At 38.8% G+C, this 16037-nt stretch overlaps 1 protein-coding gene and 1 pseudogene across 3 annotated transcripts in view; both read left to right on the top strand.

Moving 5' to 3' along the window:
- ARMC3 (armadillo repeat containing 3) overlaps positions 1 to 12770 on the top strand; it is an 88468-nt gene extending 75698 nt beyond the window's left edge. For all 3 annotated transcript variants that reach the window (XM_023758577.1, XM_023758579.1, XM_023758578.1), the window contains 3 exons: positions 4055 to 4255; positions 6499 to 6661; positions 12472 to 12770. In XM_023758577.1, the coding sequence (XP_023614345.1) occupies positions 4055 to 4255; positions 6499 to 6661; positions 12472 to 12681 (574 nt within the window). In that variant the 3' untranslated portion in view covers positions 12682 to 12770. The remainder of the gene's footprint in view (positions 1 to 4054; positions 4256 to 6498; positions 6662 to 12471) is intronic.
- A 2295-nt stretch (positions 12771 to 15065) lies between these two features.
- Positions 15066 to 16037, top strand: part of LOC102427145 — a 3764-nt pseudogene continuing 2792 nt past the window's right edge.

The following is a 16037-nucleotide window of genomic DNA, read 5'->3' as shown; positions in this document are numbered from 1 at the left end:
GGGAGCTCCCCAACCCCCTTGATCGCCCCTGCTCTGTGTGTGACAGGGTGATGAGCCCCAAACCCTCTGATGGGCCTGCTCTGTGAAGTGACAGGGGGCAGCGCCCCCAACCCCCCTGTTTGGCCCTGCTCTGTGAGTGACAGGGGGCAGCGCCCCCAACCCCCTGATCAGCCCTGCCTTGAGTGTGACAGGGGGCAGTGCTCCAACCCCCCAATCGGCCCTACCCTGAGCGTGACTGAGGGTGGCATCGCAACCTCCCGATCCGCCCTGCTCTGTGCACGACGGGGCGGCGCCCCAACTCCCAAATCGGCCCTGCTCTGAGCCTGACCAGGGGCTGCAGTTAGGGATTGGGCCTGCCCTCTGCCACCCGGGAGCAGGCCTAAGCCAGCAGGTCGTTATCTACCGATGGGTCCCAGACTGCGAGAGGGCACAGGCTGGGCTGGGGGGACCCCCCTCTCCCTGCCCCCCGAGTGCACAAATTTTTGTGCACTGGGCCTCTAGTTTTACATAAAAGGAAAGGGTAAAGATGATACAGCTGAGAAATATTAAATTTTGCTTAGAGATTTTAGATTACATTGTATCTTAGGTTGATATATCCAATGATTTTTTATTCAGATATCCCCAGTTTTACTGCCAGTGTGTGTGTGTGTGTGTGTGTGTGTGTGTGTGTGTGTGGTTCTGTACAATTTTAATACATCTGTAAGTTCATGTGTCTATGAAGAGAATGAACATTTCTGTCACCACAAGGATTGTACATGTTTAATTGCTTCAGCAGTATTTGTTGAAAAGGCCATACTAGTACTTCTTACATTGGATTGCCTTTGTATCTTTGTCAAAAAAATCAGTTGAGCATATTGGTGGGTCTATTTCTGGGTCTTCTGTTCTGTTGCATTAATCTGTGTGCCTGTCTCTCCACCAATATTGTTCTGTCTGGATTACTGTAACTGTATAGTGAGCTCTGATATCAAGTAGAGTTTCTTCCCACTTTATTCTTCTTTGTCAAGATTGATTTGGCCATTCTGTGCCTTCTAGTATTAATGTTAGAATAAGATATTTTTATGTCTACAAAGAAACTCTGCTTGGATTTTGATAGGAGTTACATGAAACCTAGAAATCATTTTGGGGAGAATTGACATCTTTAATATGTTGCATCTTTAAATCTATGAACACAGTATGTTTCATCCTTTATTGAGATCTTATCTGATTGCTTTCAATGGCATTTTTAATATTCAGCACTCAGATTCTTTACATATTTTGTCAAGTTTATACCTAAGGGTTTAACTTTCTTGGAGCAATTGTTAAGTGCTCCAAAACTTTTTCACTTTTTACATGTTTGTTGCTTTTATATAGAAACACAATTTTTGGATGTTGAGCATGTATCTTGAAACCTTGATAAACTTGCTTGTTAGTTCTAGGAGTTTTTTGGGTGTTTTGTTTTTTTAGTAGATTCCTTGGGGTTTTCTAATAGACAATTATGCCATCTGCTTTGTATTTAGTTTTTGATAGTTTTATTTTGGTGTGTCTGGGAGTGAAATTCTTTGGGTTTATCTTTACATTTACTAAAATTCTTGACTCTGTAGATTTATGTCTTTAACCAAATTTAGGAAGTTATCTCAGTCCTAATTATTTTTTTTCTGTACTTCATCTTTCTCCTACTCTTCTGGGTATTTGATGACACCAATATTAGGTCTTTTTTATCTTACAACAAGTCCCTGAGACTGTCAGTTGTTTTTTTCAATCTTTTGTTCTTTGTATTGCTTAGATTGATTACTTTTTATTAATCTGTCTTCAAGTTTATAGATTCATTCTTCTGTTATCTCTATTTTATTAAACACATTCAGAAAGTTGTATTTTTCTAAGTTTCTGTATTATATTTTCAGCTCCAAAATTCTATTTTTATATGCCCTATTTCTTTCTAAAACTTTCTATCTCTCTATTCATTTCAAGAGTATTTGTTACTAATTGCAGCATTTATATCTGTGCCATCTTGGCATTGATGTCTGTTGATTGTCTTTTCTCATCTGAGTTGAGGTTTTCCTGGTTCTTTGTATGCTGAGTAATTAGATTGTAATGTCATGTGATGAGTGCTGCAGTTTTTATTTATGCGTCTTTTATGGATTCTGAGGAGGATATTCTTGTGTGTGTGTGTGTGTGTGTGTGTGTGTGTTATTAGGTAATTGACCCAGTTGCTTTCAGTCTTCAAATTCCAACCAGTGATCTGTGAGTTGTCATCCACAGTCAGTCTCAGGTTCAAAGATTTTGCCGTGTTGTTTGGATCTTCCCTGCTTGTGTGCCAACTAGTGTCCAGTTTGGGACTTGGGCAGTGGTCTATCCCATAGTTCCATCTTCAAAACCTACGTAGGTGTTTTTTGGGTCGGAACCACGCACACACAGCTTGGGAGTAAGCCTAGGAATTCACAAACAAATGTATATGGTGGCTTTCCTGAGCTCCTTCCTCTACATAATCTCCTTTGTCTTTGCTGGTTCATTGGGGCTTCCCTTTATATACTCTGTCCTGATACAGCTTTGCCATGACTGCATCCATATATACAGCCAAACAGCAGGAGGACTGAGTCTACGGCAGTCTTAGGCTCTTAGGGACCTGGATAACACCACTGTCACCACTGTCACAGGATGGGATTCCTTAGGGGCTGGAGCACAAGAGAATGAGAGAAATAAGAAAAAAACAGGGCTTTTCCCCACTCCACTCTGTCTCTTCCCTGTTTCTCAAACAGGCTTCTCCTTGAGCTTTCACTGCCTGTGCTGGTGCCCACTTCCAGATTTGGGGCTATGTTTAGTTCAGCTTATAGAACAGTGGACAAAAATAAAGAGTTAGATTCACCAACAGTTCAGTAGTGATTCAGTATCTTCTCTGATCTTTCTGCTACTAATTACTTTTCAGAATCTTCAAATAGTGATTGCATACATTCTGTCCAGGTTTTAGGACTATATTCAGTGGGAGAGACAGGGTAAAGTGTGCTTACTCCATGTTACCTGGAAAAAGAACCCATGCCATTGTTTTTGTTCAACTCATTAATTAGAGAGGATCAGTAAGATGTTAATATTGGTTCAAAGAACATTTGAGAAGCTAGGTATTTAATTAAGAAATGTTAGAAAAAGACTGACAAATTACATAACAAAACATACTGTAGGATATTAACCACTAGAACAATAAACTGTAACCTTTGAGAGTATCTTTTCCACTGGACAAAATAATTTGCATCTTTAGTAAACAAAAACCTATATGATAACTAGTAATTTCTCTAAATCTGGACATTTTGATTAATATTATCTTTTAATTAAGTAGTATCTTCACTGTGTACTAGGTATCTGCCATTTTTCCTAAGTACAGAACTAAGTACATTTGAAGGGGTGTGGGGGAGGTGGAAGTGAGCAAAGGAGGGATAAATGGGGACAGAAAGAGACTTGGCTTTGGGCAATGGGCGCATGATGCAGTGTGCAGAGGATGTTTTATTGAGTTGTACACTTGAAACCTATATGTTTTGTTAACCAATGTCACCCCAATAAATTTAATTTAAATAAATAACTAAGTACATTTCCCCAGATAAACTTTTGGTGAGCCTTTGTCCCTGCATGACAAGAATTCTATACCATCCTTGTTTTGCTTTGCTTTTTTCTATGTTTTCAATAATTTTTCTTAAAAATTGTCATCTGCATTCTTCCTTCAGAAGGTGTCAACTGAAGCAAGAGATGATATGAAATTGCCAAAGACTCCATGAGAAGGCAACCTATTTTTTCAATTCAATAAATATTTATATCATACTTATGATGGGCCAGGCATCTTGCTACACAATTGTTCAGAAGACCAATAGATAATTTTCATAATATGTGTGTGTGTGTATTCTCTTGAAATTAATATCTCCTGCAAAGCATAGAAACTCTATAAAAATCTACCATTGTCATTGAAAATTTGACAACAATATGGTATCATCATTGAGGTATAAACACTGTATTTCTGGGATGTTCTTCAGATGAACTCAGAGCAGTTTGTGCTTATTCACTTTATGATTTTGATTGTTGTTTACTCTTAAAGGAAAAGCAAAGGTAAAAAAGAAGAGGAAAAACAGAAGGAGGAGGAAGAGGTTACAGTGGTACTAAAATGGGCTGGAGAAGGAAACCAAGATAAAGAATGGTCTCCTCCCGCTGATCCTGACTTCTGTGCTTATGTGTATGAAGTGACCAAATCAATACTTCCCATAACCGATATAAGGGAACAGATTGAGGCTCTTGCAAAGTAAGTTGTCTATACACACATATACAATTTGTGGAAAATATGTTTAATTTAGTGGTTTGCATTTTTTAGCCAATTTTTAGACAACTATACCATAATAAAATTGACCTTTATAGTTCCCTACCTCTGACTCTGAAACAGAAATACAATGAATTGGGGGGGGGGATTTCTCAATTTCTATTTTAGATCAGATTTCTGCCAAGAATCAGAACTAGTAGCTGGAAATTGCCTAAAGAAAAATACCTATGTATATGCCAACTATGTTTTACTAAAATAAATAAATAAGTATAGGCAAAAAATTCCTGTCATTTTTATCAGGTAAACCATGAAAAGTATCTTTTCAATCTTGACCTTGAAGAAGTTAAAATAAATCAAAAGTTTGAAAATGAAACAATTCCCTGGATATATGGGGTTCTCACAATTTAAAGAAATTCTATTGTGAATTATTTGTAAACCCACAAGTTATTTTCTAATACAAATAACCAACCCTTATTTTTATGTTATATGTTTCACATCGCTCTAAAGTGGGAGAGTAAGTAATCTACAGTGGGGCTTTGACTTACGAGTGTCCCAACTAACGAGTTTTTTGAGATACCAGCTGTCTCTCGGCTGATTTTTTGCATTGAGTTGATAATGAGCTCCTTAACGAGCTCCTTAACGAGCTTGGTCTCGGAATGAATTAAACTCGTAAGTCAAGGCCCCACTGTAAAATGTTTGGGCAGGCTCAGCGCTCTGCATAAATAGTGAAGTTACCTTCCTAATTGGAGCATTTAATCTGGTTCCACTAAGTGGTTCTCAACCTTGGCTGCACATTAGAATCACCTGGGAATCTTTTTAAAATCCTGATTTCTGGGCCTCATCCTCCAGAAATTCTGTTACTTTGTTATGGGGTGAGGTCACAACATTAGTAACAAAGAAACAGGTGATTCTAATGTGCAGCCAAGGTTGAGAACCACTGCACTAAGGGAAGCTGAGAACTTAACGTGGTAGCTGTAAGGGATTAGGAATCACTAGAAGCGGAGAGTCTCCTTGACTGACACCAACCAGCAGCTGAGCTACTGGATTGGCAACAGCTGCGGTCTCCATGGGAGCTCGTATCTACTCCAAATAGAAGTGAGCTGCAGTCATCAAACCTGGATGCAACAACTGCAAGAAACACAGCCGCCAGATCATTGACTGCGTATCAGCCAGCCCTGGAATAGAACATTTTTGGCTGCTAAAGTTTTCCTAATGTTGAGAAGTGATGACTCAAGCAGAACTCTGATTTAGCGCATCTCGACATCTGTCAAATTTCCTCATGCTTTGTTCCTATCAGAAATTCTTCTCATCATTTCCCAAATAATTGCCTTGTTACCCTGAGCCCACATGAAGATAGAGACACAGAGATTTGTCCCCATGCTTTTGGTTGCTAGCCTTCATTACAGTACACCTGGCCAGGGGGGGCTGCAGGTCAGGTAATTAACTTTCTCTCAACTCTTTCTCTTGTCTGTCACTGTTGTTCTTTGCTCAGTTCAACATATACAACAAGGGAAATTCTTTCTTTAAAACATGCAATTCTACCTTTACTCCAAGACGTAGTAACCTAAATCTACAGAGAATTTTTGCAGTGCATTTACTGACTTCAGTGAGAGCCTAATATTAAGAGAAGCCCACAGGCAAAGTATACATCCGTCCCACCTACTCACCTGTTTACTTATTTTTCCTTTTTGCCTCTTCCTCTCTCCTCTAATGTCAGTGTTACATAAATACCATGTCCTTCTCTAAATTTAAAAAATAATTACATTAAAAGAAAAGAATTCTAAAACTTAAAAATATTTGGGGATCTAATGGGAAAATGTCTATGTGCTCATCTTATCTCTGAATTTAAATTTCTTTAAAAAAGGACTATATGTTATTACAATGCCTTGGATTTTAGATTGAATCATTTGCAAATATTTTTCAAGAGTGGGATAAAATTTTAAAACTGCATTGAGACAAGTTAAGTGATACTGATTTGTATCTTGTTGTAAGTATTGGGAAAATTAGCAATGATTTATTGCCATGTATTGAACAAAATTGTTAGACTATCTGTTTATAAGTGATACTTTGGATTAGTAAGCAGAATGTTAACCTTGTTATAGTAAGTATATTTTTAAAGTAAACAATAAAATCAGAGAAAAAAATATATATAATCTTACATATAGTTACTCAAATTGTCTAAAGTGAGATTAAACTTGATTGATTTGATCTCAATGCAATTAACACAGGTATGTGGCAGAAAAAATGGGCGGTAAAATTCCAAAAGATAAACTACAGGATTTCAGCTGGGAACTTCACATAAGTGAACTAAAATTTCAACTTAAATCCAATGTTGTTCCAATTGGACAGATCAAAAAAGGAATCTTCTACCATCGAGCTTTGCTTTTCAAGGTATTTAAGACGTTTGCCTCATTTGCCATGAGGTAAAAATGTTTTCTCTTTATCATAATGGAGTGAGCCAGCTGCTAGTATTTAATTGTATAATATTAATCCTATCATTTAGATTTACTTATATTCGAGATATATATGTATGTGTATATACATATACACTGGTACATATATAGTCACAGACTCCTGACAGCATGTTCATGCAACATTTATCATATACCAACTGAGGGCCAAGGCCTCTTCTAGGGTTTGGGAATATAGAGATTCTAACGTGCCAGTTCCTGTATACAAGGTATACCAAAGCCAGACTTGTGGATTCTAAGGTGATGTCAGGGAAAATTTCAGGAGAGAAAATGATATAGTGGAGGTGACATAGGATTTTAGCAGGTAAAGAAGGAAGACAAGAGTATTTTAAACAAAGCAAACATTTTAAACAAAGTAACAGGTATGAGTCAATGGGCCATTTGGGAGATGTAGAATAGTTTGTCTGGATGAAGAAAGAGGAAGGGTTGGATAAGGCTAAAGGACCAGATCATAAAGCACCATGTGATTAGCCACTGAAAATTATTAAGGGGGATTGAATGGGTAACATGATTTTCAAAGACCATTCAGGTAACAGAATGGAAAATGGATTCGAGCAGGAGCAAGACTGGAGACAGGGAAACCAGGTGGAAGGTTACTGGAGCAGAAGTATGGGTGACCTATTCTGAAGCCATAGTCGAGGATGTGAGAGAGGGTGATGTAAGAGGTAAATCTGAAAGGAGTTGGAGACTGCCTAGATGTGGTGTGAGAGATTATAGGAGAAGAACACAGTGATTTCTAGGTTCTAGGCAAGGCATCTGCTAATGAAGGCATTATTGGCTGAAGTGAGGGACACTAAAAAAAGGATCAGGGTTAAGAAAAGGAATGATCTTTGTTTTTCTCCATTGTATCCAGTGTCTGTAATCTAATAGGAGCTAAGAAAATGGTTTCTAAACTACAGACTGAATGTATAAAAGTCTTACCCTCCCCCAAATACTTCTAAACCTCATTGCATCTATGTGTACGGTATCTTGCCTCCAGCTCCTAGCTAATTCTATTTACAATCCAGATGTCAACCTTTCCTAATTCCTTGGATGTCTTGCTCTCTTAATTCTTCTCTCCTGTCTTTAATCTCTTTCTCTCTTAGCTATTTCTCCTTTAAAGTCTAAAATTAAATCTATAATATTTAAAGAGTAAGTATCTTTTCTTTTCTCATAACACCCACAACCACTACAGTGGCTCCTGTTCTCAAGACCATCACCATTTTGAGCTATGTGCCAGGCACTTGATAGATGTAATTGTGAAGAGTCTCAAAAATGCCAAAGTGAAATGACTCCTGTTTTAGAGATAAGAAGACAGATATTTAGAGGAGAAATTGGCCTAAGGTCAACCAGAGGTACAACTGGAATTTGAGCCCATGCCTATCTGAATCAAAACCTATCAGAATACTTCTATCCATACAGTTCTCATTCCTGCTCAAAATTCTGAGTCATCTCAACTCCTTGTTCTTCCAATGGGACACCTCTCATTTTTCTTCTCAACTCATTGCAGTCTGGCTTTTGCTCCCTCTCAATAAGGATTAGAGTGATCTATTGTCTATCTTACTTGATATGTTGGGGAATTTGTCATCGATCATTCTTTTTCTTTGACATCATTCTCTTTAGTAATGTGCCCTCTTTCACTCCTTCGTCTCAATCACCTTTGGAGACCTCTTTTCCTTCGTCCCTTCTCTTAAATGTTGGGGTCCTGCAAGGTCCTCATCAGGCTCTTTCCTTTTCTCCCTTTATGTACTTCACAGGGTGAGGACATCCCCTCATGTGGCCTTAAATACACCTAAAGTTTCCAGACCCCTTCCTCTGTCCCACAGATCTCTCCTGACTCCAGACCTATGTATGTCTTTACCCTTGAGCTGGATACACTTAAATATCTCACTGTATCAGTCTGCCTGGGCTTCTGTAACAAAACACCACGGATTGGCTGCCTTAAACAACAAACATTCATTTCTCATAGTTCTGTAGGCAGAACTCCATGATCAAGGTGCCAGGAGATTCAGTGTCTGGTGAGGGCCCTCTTCCTGGTTTGCATCCACTGTTTTCTTAACGTATAATCATTTGGCAGAGAGAGCGAGTGCCAGAGCTCTGGTCTCTTCCTCCTCTTATAAGGGCACTCATCCCATCATGGGAACTGCACCCTCATGACCTCATCGAAACCTAATTACCTCCTAAAGGCTCCACCTCCAAATACCTTCACACTGGCGGTTATGGCTTCAATATATAAATTTGGGGGGGGGAGAGATTCAGTTATAACATTATGCCAAACTGAATTCTTTATTTCACACCTCAACTGAGTCTTGCAATTAATTACCCAGGCCTTGGCCACTGCTGAAATCCTGAACACTCATTTAACTCGCTGATGAAATCTCTTATCCTTCCACGCCTCCTATGTATCTTTCACTCCTCTTATGTATATTTGTTGTCTCTTCCATTTCCTTCCAGTTGTTTGGCTCTTTTTTGTTTTGTCTTTTTGCCCCTTTGGAAGCCTAGATGAATTGTCCACAGACTTATAATTTGCTCACTAATTTCCCTCATTTTTTTGCTACCCATCCTCCCACCCCTCTGTCTGGCCAGACCACCAATCTGATTGCCTGTCCTTTCCATTAGTGACACTCAGGCTGTGGAACATAACCATGGGGAGTGCCACAGCTGATCCACGTGTCCACCGTGTGTGACATGGGTAGCCTGGCCACCCTTTTCCAGCTCCTCATCCCAGGCTTCTAGTTTCCTCAGCAACTGTGCACCACATCTGACCTTATCTCTAAGCCACCAGTGGGGAACCTTTTTTCTGCCAAGGGCCATTTGGAGATTTATAACGTCATTCCTGGGCCATACAAAATTATCAACTTAGAAATTAGCCTGCTATATTTGTCAAACATTCAATTAACTCACCCCTAATGCCTTGGCAGACCCTGACCAAATGGTTTGTTGGGCCTTATATGTCCTGCGGGCCTGACATTCCTCAGTCCTGCTAAACCTTCTCATCTCCATTTCTTCCTGTAAGCAGATGATCTTGTCTCTCACTTCACAAAGGACACTCAGATTCATCTCAGCTGGAAGCAATATTATTCTGAGGTTAAGAACTCAGACCTTAAGACAGATTCCCTGGCTCTCACATTAGGCCCACCTGCTGTGACCTTGGGAAAATTATCTGACCTCAGTATTTTTGTTGTTGTTGTTTTTTGTTTTTATTGTTTAAGGTGTTACAAATAGTAGTACAGTGGGGCTTTGACTTACGAGTGTCCTGACTAGAGTGTTTTGAGATACCAGCTGTCTCTCCGCCGATTTTTTTGCATTGAGTTGATAGAGTAATTTGAGTTAACGAGCTCCTAAACGAGCTCGGTCTCGGAACGAATTAAACTCAAGGCCCCACTGTACATATGTCTCCTTTTCCCCCCATTGATCTCCCCCCTGCCTCCCTCACTCCCTGACACATACCCTCACCCCCCTAGTGTCTGTGTCCATTGGTTATGCTTATATACATGCATACAAGTCCTTTGGTTGATCTCTTACCTCCCCCCCAACCCTCCCCTGCCTTCCCATTGAAGTTTGACAGTCTGTTCAATATTTCTTTGTTCATCTGTATCTATTTTTGTTCATCAGTTTAAGTATGACCTCAGTTTTATTGTCTATAAAGCAGAAAATACAAAGTATTTCACAGATTTTTTTGGTTTTTGATTATTTAAAGTGCTTTGACATGGAGTAAGAGATCAGTAAAAGTCATTTTGGAACAGATAATTAATTATATGTTTATTTTTATCTCTCTACGCCCAAGACTATGAGTGCAAAATGATTCTAGTACTAATTCCAACATGGGAGGGATGGTGTTCCACACATGGAAGCAATTCTCCGACAACAGCAAGGTGTCCTACACTTCAGATCAATTCTGACACTCTCTACCTGGAGACAGCGTCAGACCCCACAGGATAAAGGTTCAGTCCTACAAGACTGCTTCCTCCCCCACTCCGGATGCCAGGCACAAGCCCAGGTTATCACCTGTGCTTCTGACTAAATAGCTATAGACGAAGCTTCCAACAACCCCAACCTTGGGTTTGATTAATTCGCAAGAGCTGCTCACAGAACTTGGGAAAACATTTTACTTACTAGATTGCCATCTTATCATAAAAGGATGTAGCTTAGGAACAGCCAGATGGAGAGAAGAGTATAGGTTAAGGTATGGGAGAAGGGTGCGGAGCTTTCACCCCAAATCTCTACCTGTTCCCCAACCCAGAAGCTCTCTGAACCCTTTCTTTTTGGTTTTTTGTGGAGGCTTCATTACATAGGCATGGTCGATTAAATCATTGCCATTGATTGATTCCACTTCCAGCCCCTCTTCTCTCCTCAGATGTAGGGGGAGGGAGTAGGACCAAAAATTCCAAACATCTAATCAAGTGGTTGATTCTCCAGGCAACCAGCCCCCATCCTCAGGTGCATCCAATCATCTCATTACCATAACAAAAGGCACCTTTTTGCTTCTCATCATTTAGGAAATTCCCAGGGTTTTAGAAACTCTGTGCCACAAACCCTGATGAAGACCAAAATATATTTCTTATTAGAAATCTCAGTATCACATAGTGCTATACCCTCAGATAAATTACATTAATAAATGAATATAGAGATTATTGTAACAACACAATTCCCACCCTCTAGTACTAGGAACACCTCCTGAGTACTCACTGTGTGCCAGCATTCACGGCTCTAAGCACTTGACATGTATTGATTCACTTGATCTGTGTAACCACCCGATGAGGAGAGTGTTCCAGTGATGGCGAACCTTTTGAGCTCGGCGTGTCAGCATTTTGAAAAACCCTAACTTAACTCTGGTGCCGTGTCACAGATAGAAATTTTTTGATATTTGCAACCATAGTAAAACAAACACTTATATTTTATATATTTAAATGCCATTTAACAAAGAAAAATCAACCAAAAAAATGAGTTCGCGTGTCACCTCTGACACGCGTGTCACAGGTTCGCCATCACTGGTTTAGACTGTTGTTACCCTCATTTTACAGACGAGGAAATGGAACCACACAGAGGCCGAGCCATTTGCTTGAGGTGACAACTAGAAAGTGGCTGAGCTGAAATTCAAACCCAGGCAATCTGAGCCTATCCTGTGGCTAAGAAGTTTCTAGATTATTTCAAGGGTACTTTTAAAACAACACCTCAACGTCAAGGCAAATTGAAGAAACAACTCCCCCAAAACATAAGCAGACCCTGAGGAGGTGGCAGCAGGCAGCCCAAGAAGGACCAACCACTCATACGTTTCGTCCTGCTCCACAGCATCTGTCTACGTGCATCACACAGAAGAAATTGGCTAGAAACCGGTGCCCACCCATTTGGTCCCTCCTTCAGTCCCACTGTGATTCACACCCAGAGAGCGGCCTAGGAGCTCGGAAAGATTGATAGATGCACTAGTGCTGAAAGCCCGTGGAATGGCTTTTCCCCAATGGCATTATCAATCTTGTCCTGATACAATGCAGTGTAACTGCCTGAAAAATGTCACCTCCCAGCAGGACCTACACAGAGATTTTAAATCTACAGGATCTTGAGGAACAAGGGAACACATCACATTTTCTTGGCTCCTATCACATTATTCCACATTTTTCAGCCTCCTTTCTAAGCACTTCTTTGCGAGAGTTGTATATTTCACCTTCAACCAAGGTGGGTCTTACAACTGAGAACTTTTTTCCACCTCGTCTCCCTCCTCACTCTTGGTTGATCTTGTGTTTTCTCCCACAGGCTCTGGCTGATAGAATTGGCATCGGCTGCTCTCTGGTCCGAGGGGAGTACGGCAGAGCTTGGAATGAAGTTAAGCTGATGAACGAATCTCAAAAGGGAGTGATTGGGGGTCTGCCTCCTCCTGAAGAATACATTGTTGACCTCATGTTCCACCCAGGAGCACTGATGAAGCTAAAAAGTAAAGAAGCAGATCGTTACAGATTTCTCTAGAGTAGCAAGTACAAAAGTGGCTCAAACAAGACATTTAATCTATATATTTTCTATGAAATTCCCCCGTTAATTTTATTTCTTTAAATAAAGGTATTAGAAAGCTCCTCTCTGTGTGAGAATGAGGTACCTGGATTGACATGGTTGTGCTTCTGACTTCAGGCTTTTGGCAAAAGTGTAGTCTGTTTAGATCATCTTATGCTTGTGAAAAGTCCCTCGTGAAAAGCTTATTATTGTCAAAGTTATCCCAGCCCACTGTTTCCCCAGGAGCCTCCCTGCCCTTTGGGATTCTTGTGTAAAACACTCAGCTGCTGATCCCAGGCAATTCTGTGGCCTCATCACTGTCATTCTTCATGCCCGGAGGCCTCGGGAACACTGGATTAAGCAAATGCAATGTTTTTTAATGTCTTCAGTCACCTTTCTCACTTGCTTCAAGTAAGATTATTTAGAGTTTGACTATTTATAGATCTATTCTAGTATTACAGATTACTTTCTAAAATGACTTTGTTCACATTTTTTGAGACTTATTAAGAGCACTGTTTAATATACTTCACTGAAATATAAATATTTCTAAAAACTATTTCCATAAATTGTATTTGTCCTATCTATGTTGATTTGGAAATATACCTTCAGTTAAAAAAACTTCTTTTCTGTGAAAGTTTGAAATATAATATATAATAAATCTTTGCTGAGTTGTGTTTTCAGTATTAAGCACAAAATGAAGCAAACATACGTTTTAAATGGTAAGAGAGAGAAAGATGATGAGTCTCATGAAGTGCTTATTTCTTGGTCAGGCTTTAAGACTAAAGTTTTCCTGTGTAATCATTTTACTAGAAGGTTTTTAAAAGTGAATTTTATTTTAGAAATTAAGGCCAAGATTATTCTATGTGAACCAATCTGTAAATTCAAAGAATGTATAATTCTTTATTTTAAAATAAAGTTCTGTATGTCAAATGGTGTGGTCATTATATTTATTATGCAATTTCATGAACTAGAGCATGGGTCCAAGGATACATACTCGTCTAAGCATTTTCAAGTCTGTTTGGACCCAGAAAATATTTAAAGTGGATTACAAAGATATAAAAGACGTAACAAAATAAAAATAAATGGAAAAAAAGGCGTAAGAGTAGTAAAGAAAGCTCAACAAGGCCAGGAATAAGCTTAGAATTCAAATGCATCCATGAAAAGCTAATGCATTTGTTGGAGCTGAGTGAAAATTTGACTCTATGCTCTCCAGCAGCCAATGCAGAAGGAAATGCTATAAGTTACATGATTTATAATCAGGGCCACTAGATAAAAGCACAAAGTAGTTTCTCAGGAGGAGCAAAGACCGGGGAATTCCTCTTTGGAGCTTCATACAGATAACAAATGCAATACAGAAAATACCATCTTTGAAAAACAACCTCCTAGTAAGTTGTGGGAACAGTTTTCACAGGGCAATGGCCTAAGATCACAATGGGATGAGGGCGGCTCCAGGCAGAGCCACTGTGACACAGCCCAGGTGGACACCACATTTCTCAGTCTGGCACAGGCCAGAGGCATTTCTTTTCCATTCTGAGACATTATGTTTGCTGCCTGTCTTAACTAGGTTCTAGGTGATTATTGAACAGGAATGAGTTTAAATTCTCAAGTCTTTAACGTTTATCTATTCTGTTTTACCAGTTAAGTATACAGCCATAAAAATTTTTATTAATAATAATACAATCCACTATAAAAAGAAAACATTCATAATAGCAACAAAAATTATAAAATCCCTAAAAATAGATTTAACAAAAAACACAAGAAAAAAACATAAAATTTTAAAGAGACCTGACTAAATGAAGATACGCACCATTTTCTTGATAGAAGATTCAGCAACATATACAGTTAGTATAATTTCTTTTTTTTAACTACTATAATTTCATATAGAATCCCAACACATTTTCTTTTCTAGAACTTAACAAATTCTAAATTTTATCTGGAAGAGTGAATGCATATGAATGCCAATAATATTTTGAAATAGAACAATATGGAGGAATTAGCCCCATAATATATCAGAACATATATTTAAAACACAGTAATAAATAAATTAGTATAAAACAGACATAAAAATAGAAAATATTAAGTCCAAATGTAGCTTTTCTGCTCAGGGAAATGACAATCAGAAAATTATGATCTGGGCAAGTGAAGATCTTTTCTATATAAGATTAAAAAAAAAAAAAGAAGCCATAGAACATAGTTGACAAGTTTGGCTACATAAAACTGTTAAATTCTTGTTCAGAAAAATACAGAATAAGCAAAATTATTTCTGTTCAGCAAAATAAATTGTAAGCAAAATTATAGGGAGAAAAATTGCAGAACAAATAAAATGTTCATATCTTTAACAAACAAAGAGCTTCTATAAACCAATGCGATGGTCCAACGGAGAAGATGATCCACTTGGAGAAGAAGCAAAGAAAATTGTATTTGAATAGAACATCTATTACAATGGTAATAAACAATCCTTGGATATCAGTCGCTTAACATAGAAGTCATTTATCACATCACATGTCAAACACAGGCCCATAGAGGAGGTTCTGCTCCACACAGTCACTCAAGGACCCAGGCTGAGAGCAGCCCCTCCATTTGTAGCTGGAACTCCTGACCTTGGTCACTACAGTGAGATGACGAAGTGCTAGGGATCTCCTTCAGGAATTACAAGCTTCGTGCTGGAATAACAAGTGAATTTAGTCAGCACTGGATCTAGGAAATATGGGGCCATGTCTAGAACTACAGAGAGCTGAATTAGAATCCTGTCACTTAAAAACTGTGGAAACTGTGGCAATTATTGTAGTTTGAGATTTCAAAACAATTGATACAAAGCTTCTTGTTAGACTCAAAAGCTACAGTTTATCTTCTGGAAATCAAACTATTTCATTAAAGTTAATATCTAACTTTCAAAAAATAGCTATTAATTAAGTGGAGAAATGAACATTTAAATAGAATCCTTTTCACAGGCTTTCAGCCTTTGAGCAGGTATCATAAATGAGGATTCCAATTTTGCACTGCACTTTTAGTGAGTACATAGCAGATCGGGGATCTTTTGTAGGTAACTGTCTCTATCTAGCCACTTTTAAGATTCTTGCTTTGTCTTTGGTGTTTGCCAATTTAATTAAAATGTGCCTTGGTTTCAGTATTTTGGTGTTCATTTTGTTTGGGACTCTGTGAGCTTCTTGGACAGAGGCAGGAACTCTCTCCCTCCCAGTCCCAGAGAGGGTGTTTTGACCCACCCTTGATCTCTTTCTTGGTTTGTTTTCTTTCAATGGTGGTAAACACAGACCTCCTTTGAACCTTTGATGAGCCTACAGTTTATATTCACACTCCTTTAGCTTGATTTTAAT

Source organism: Myotis lucifugus, unplaced genomic scaffold (genome assembly GCF_000147115.1).
Source record: "Myotis lucifugus unplaced genomic scaffold, Myoluc2.0 scaffold_132, whole genome shotgun sequence".
Taxonomy (NCBI): domain Eukaryota; kingdom Metazoa; phylum Chordata; class Mammalia; order Chiroptera; family Vespertilionidae; genus Myotis; species Myotis lucifugus.
The sequence above is the reverse complement of the archived record's forward strand: the minus strand, read 5'-3'. Positions and strand labels throughout refer to the sequence as shown.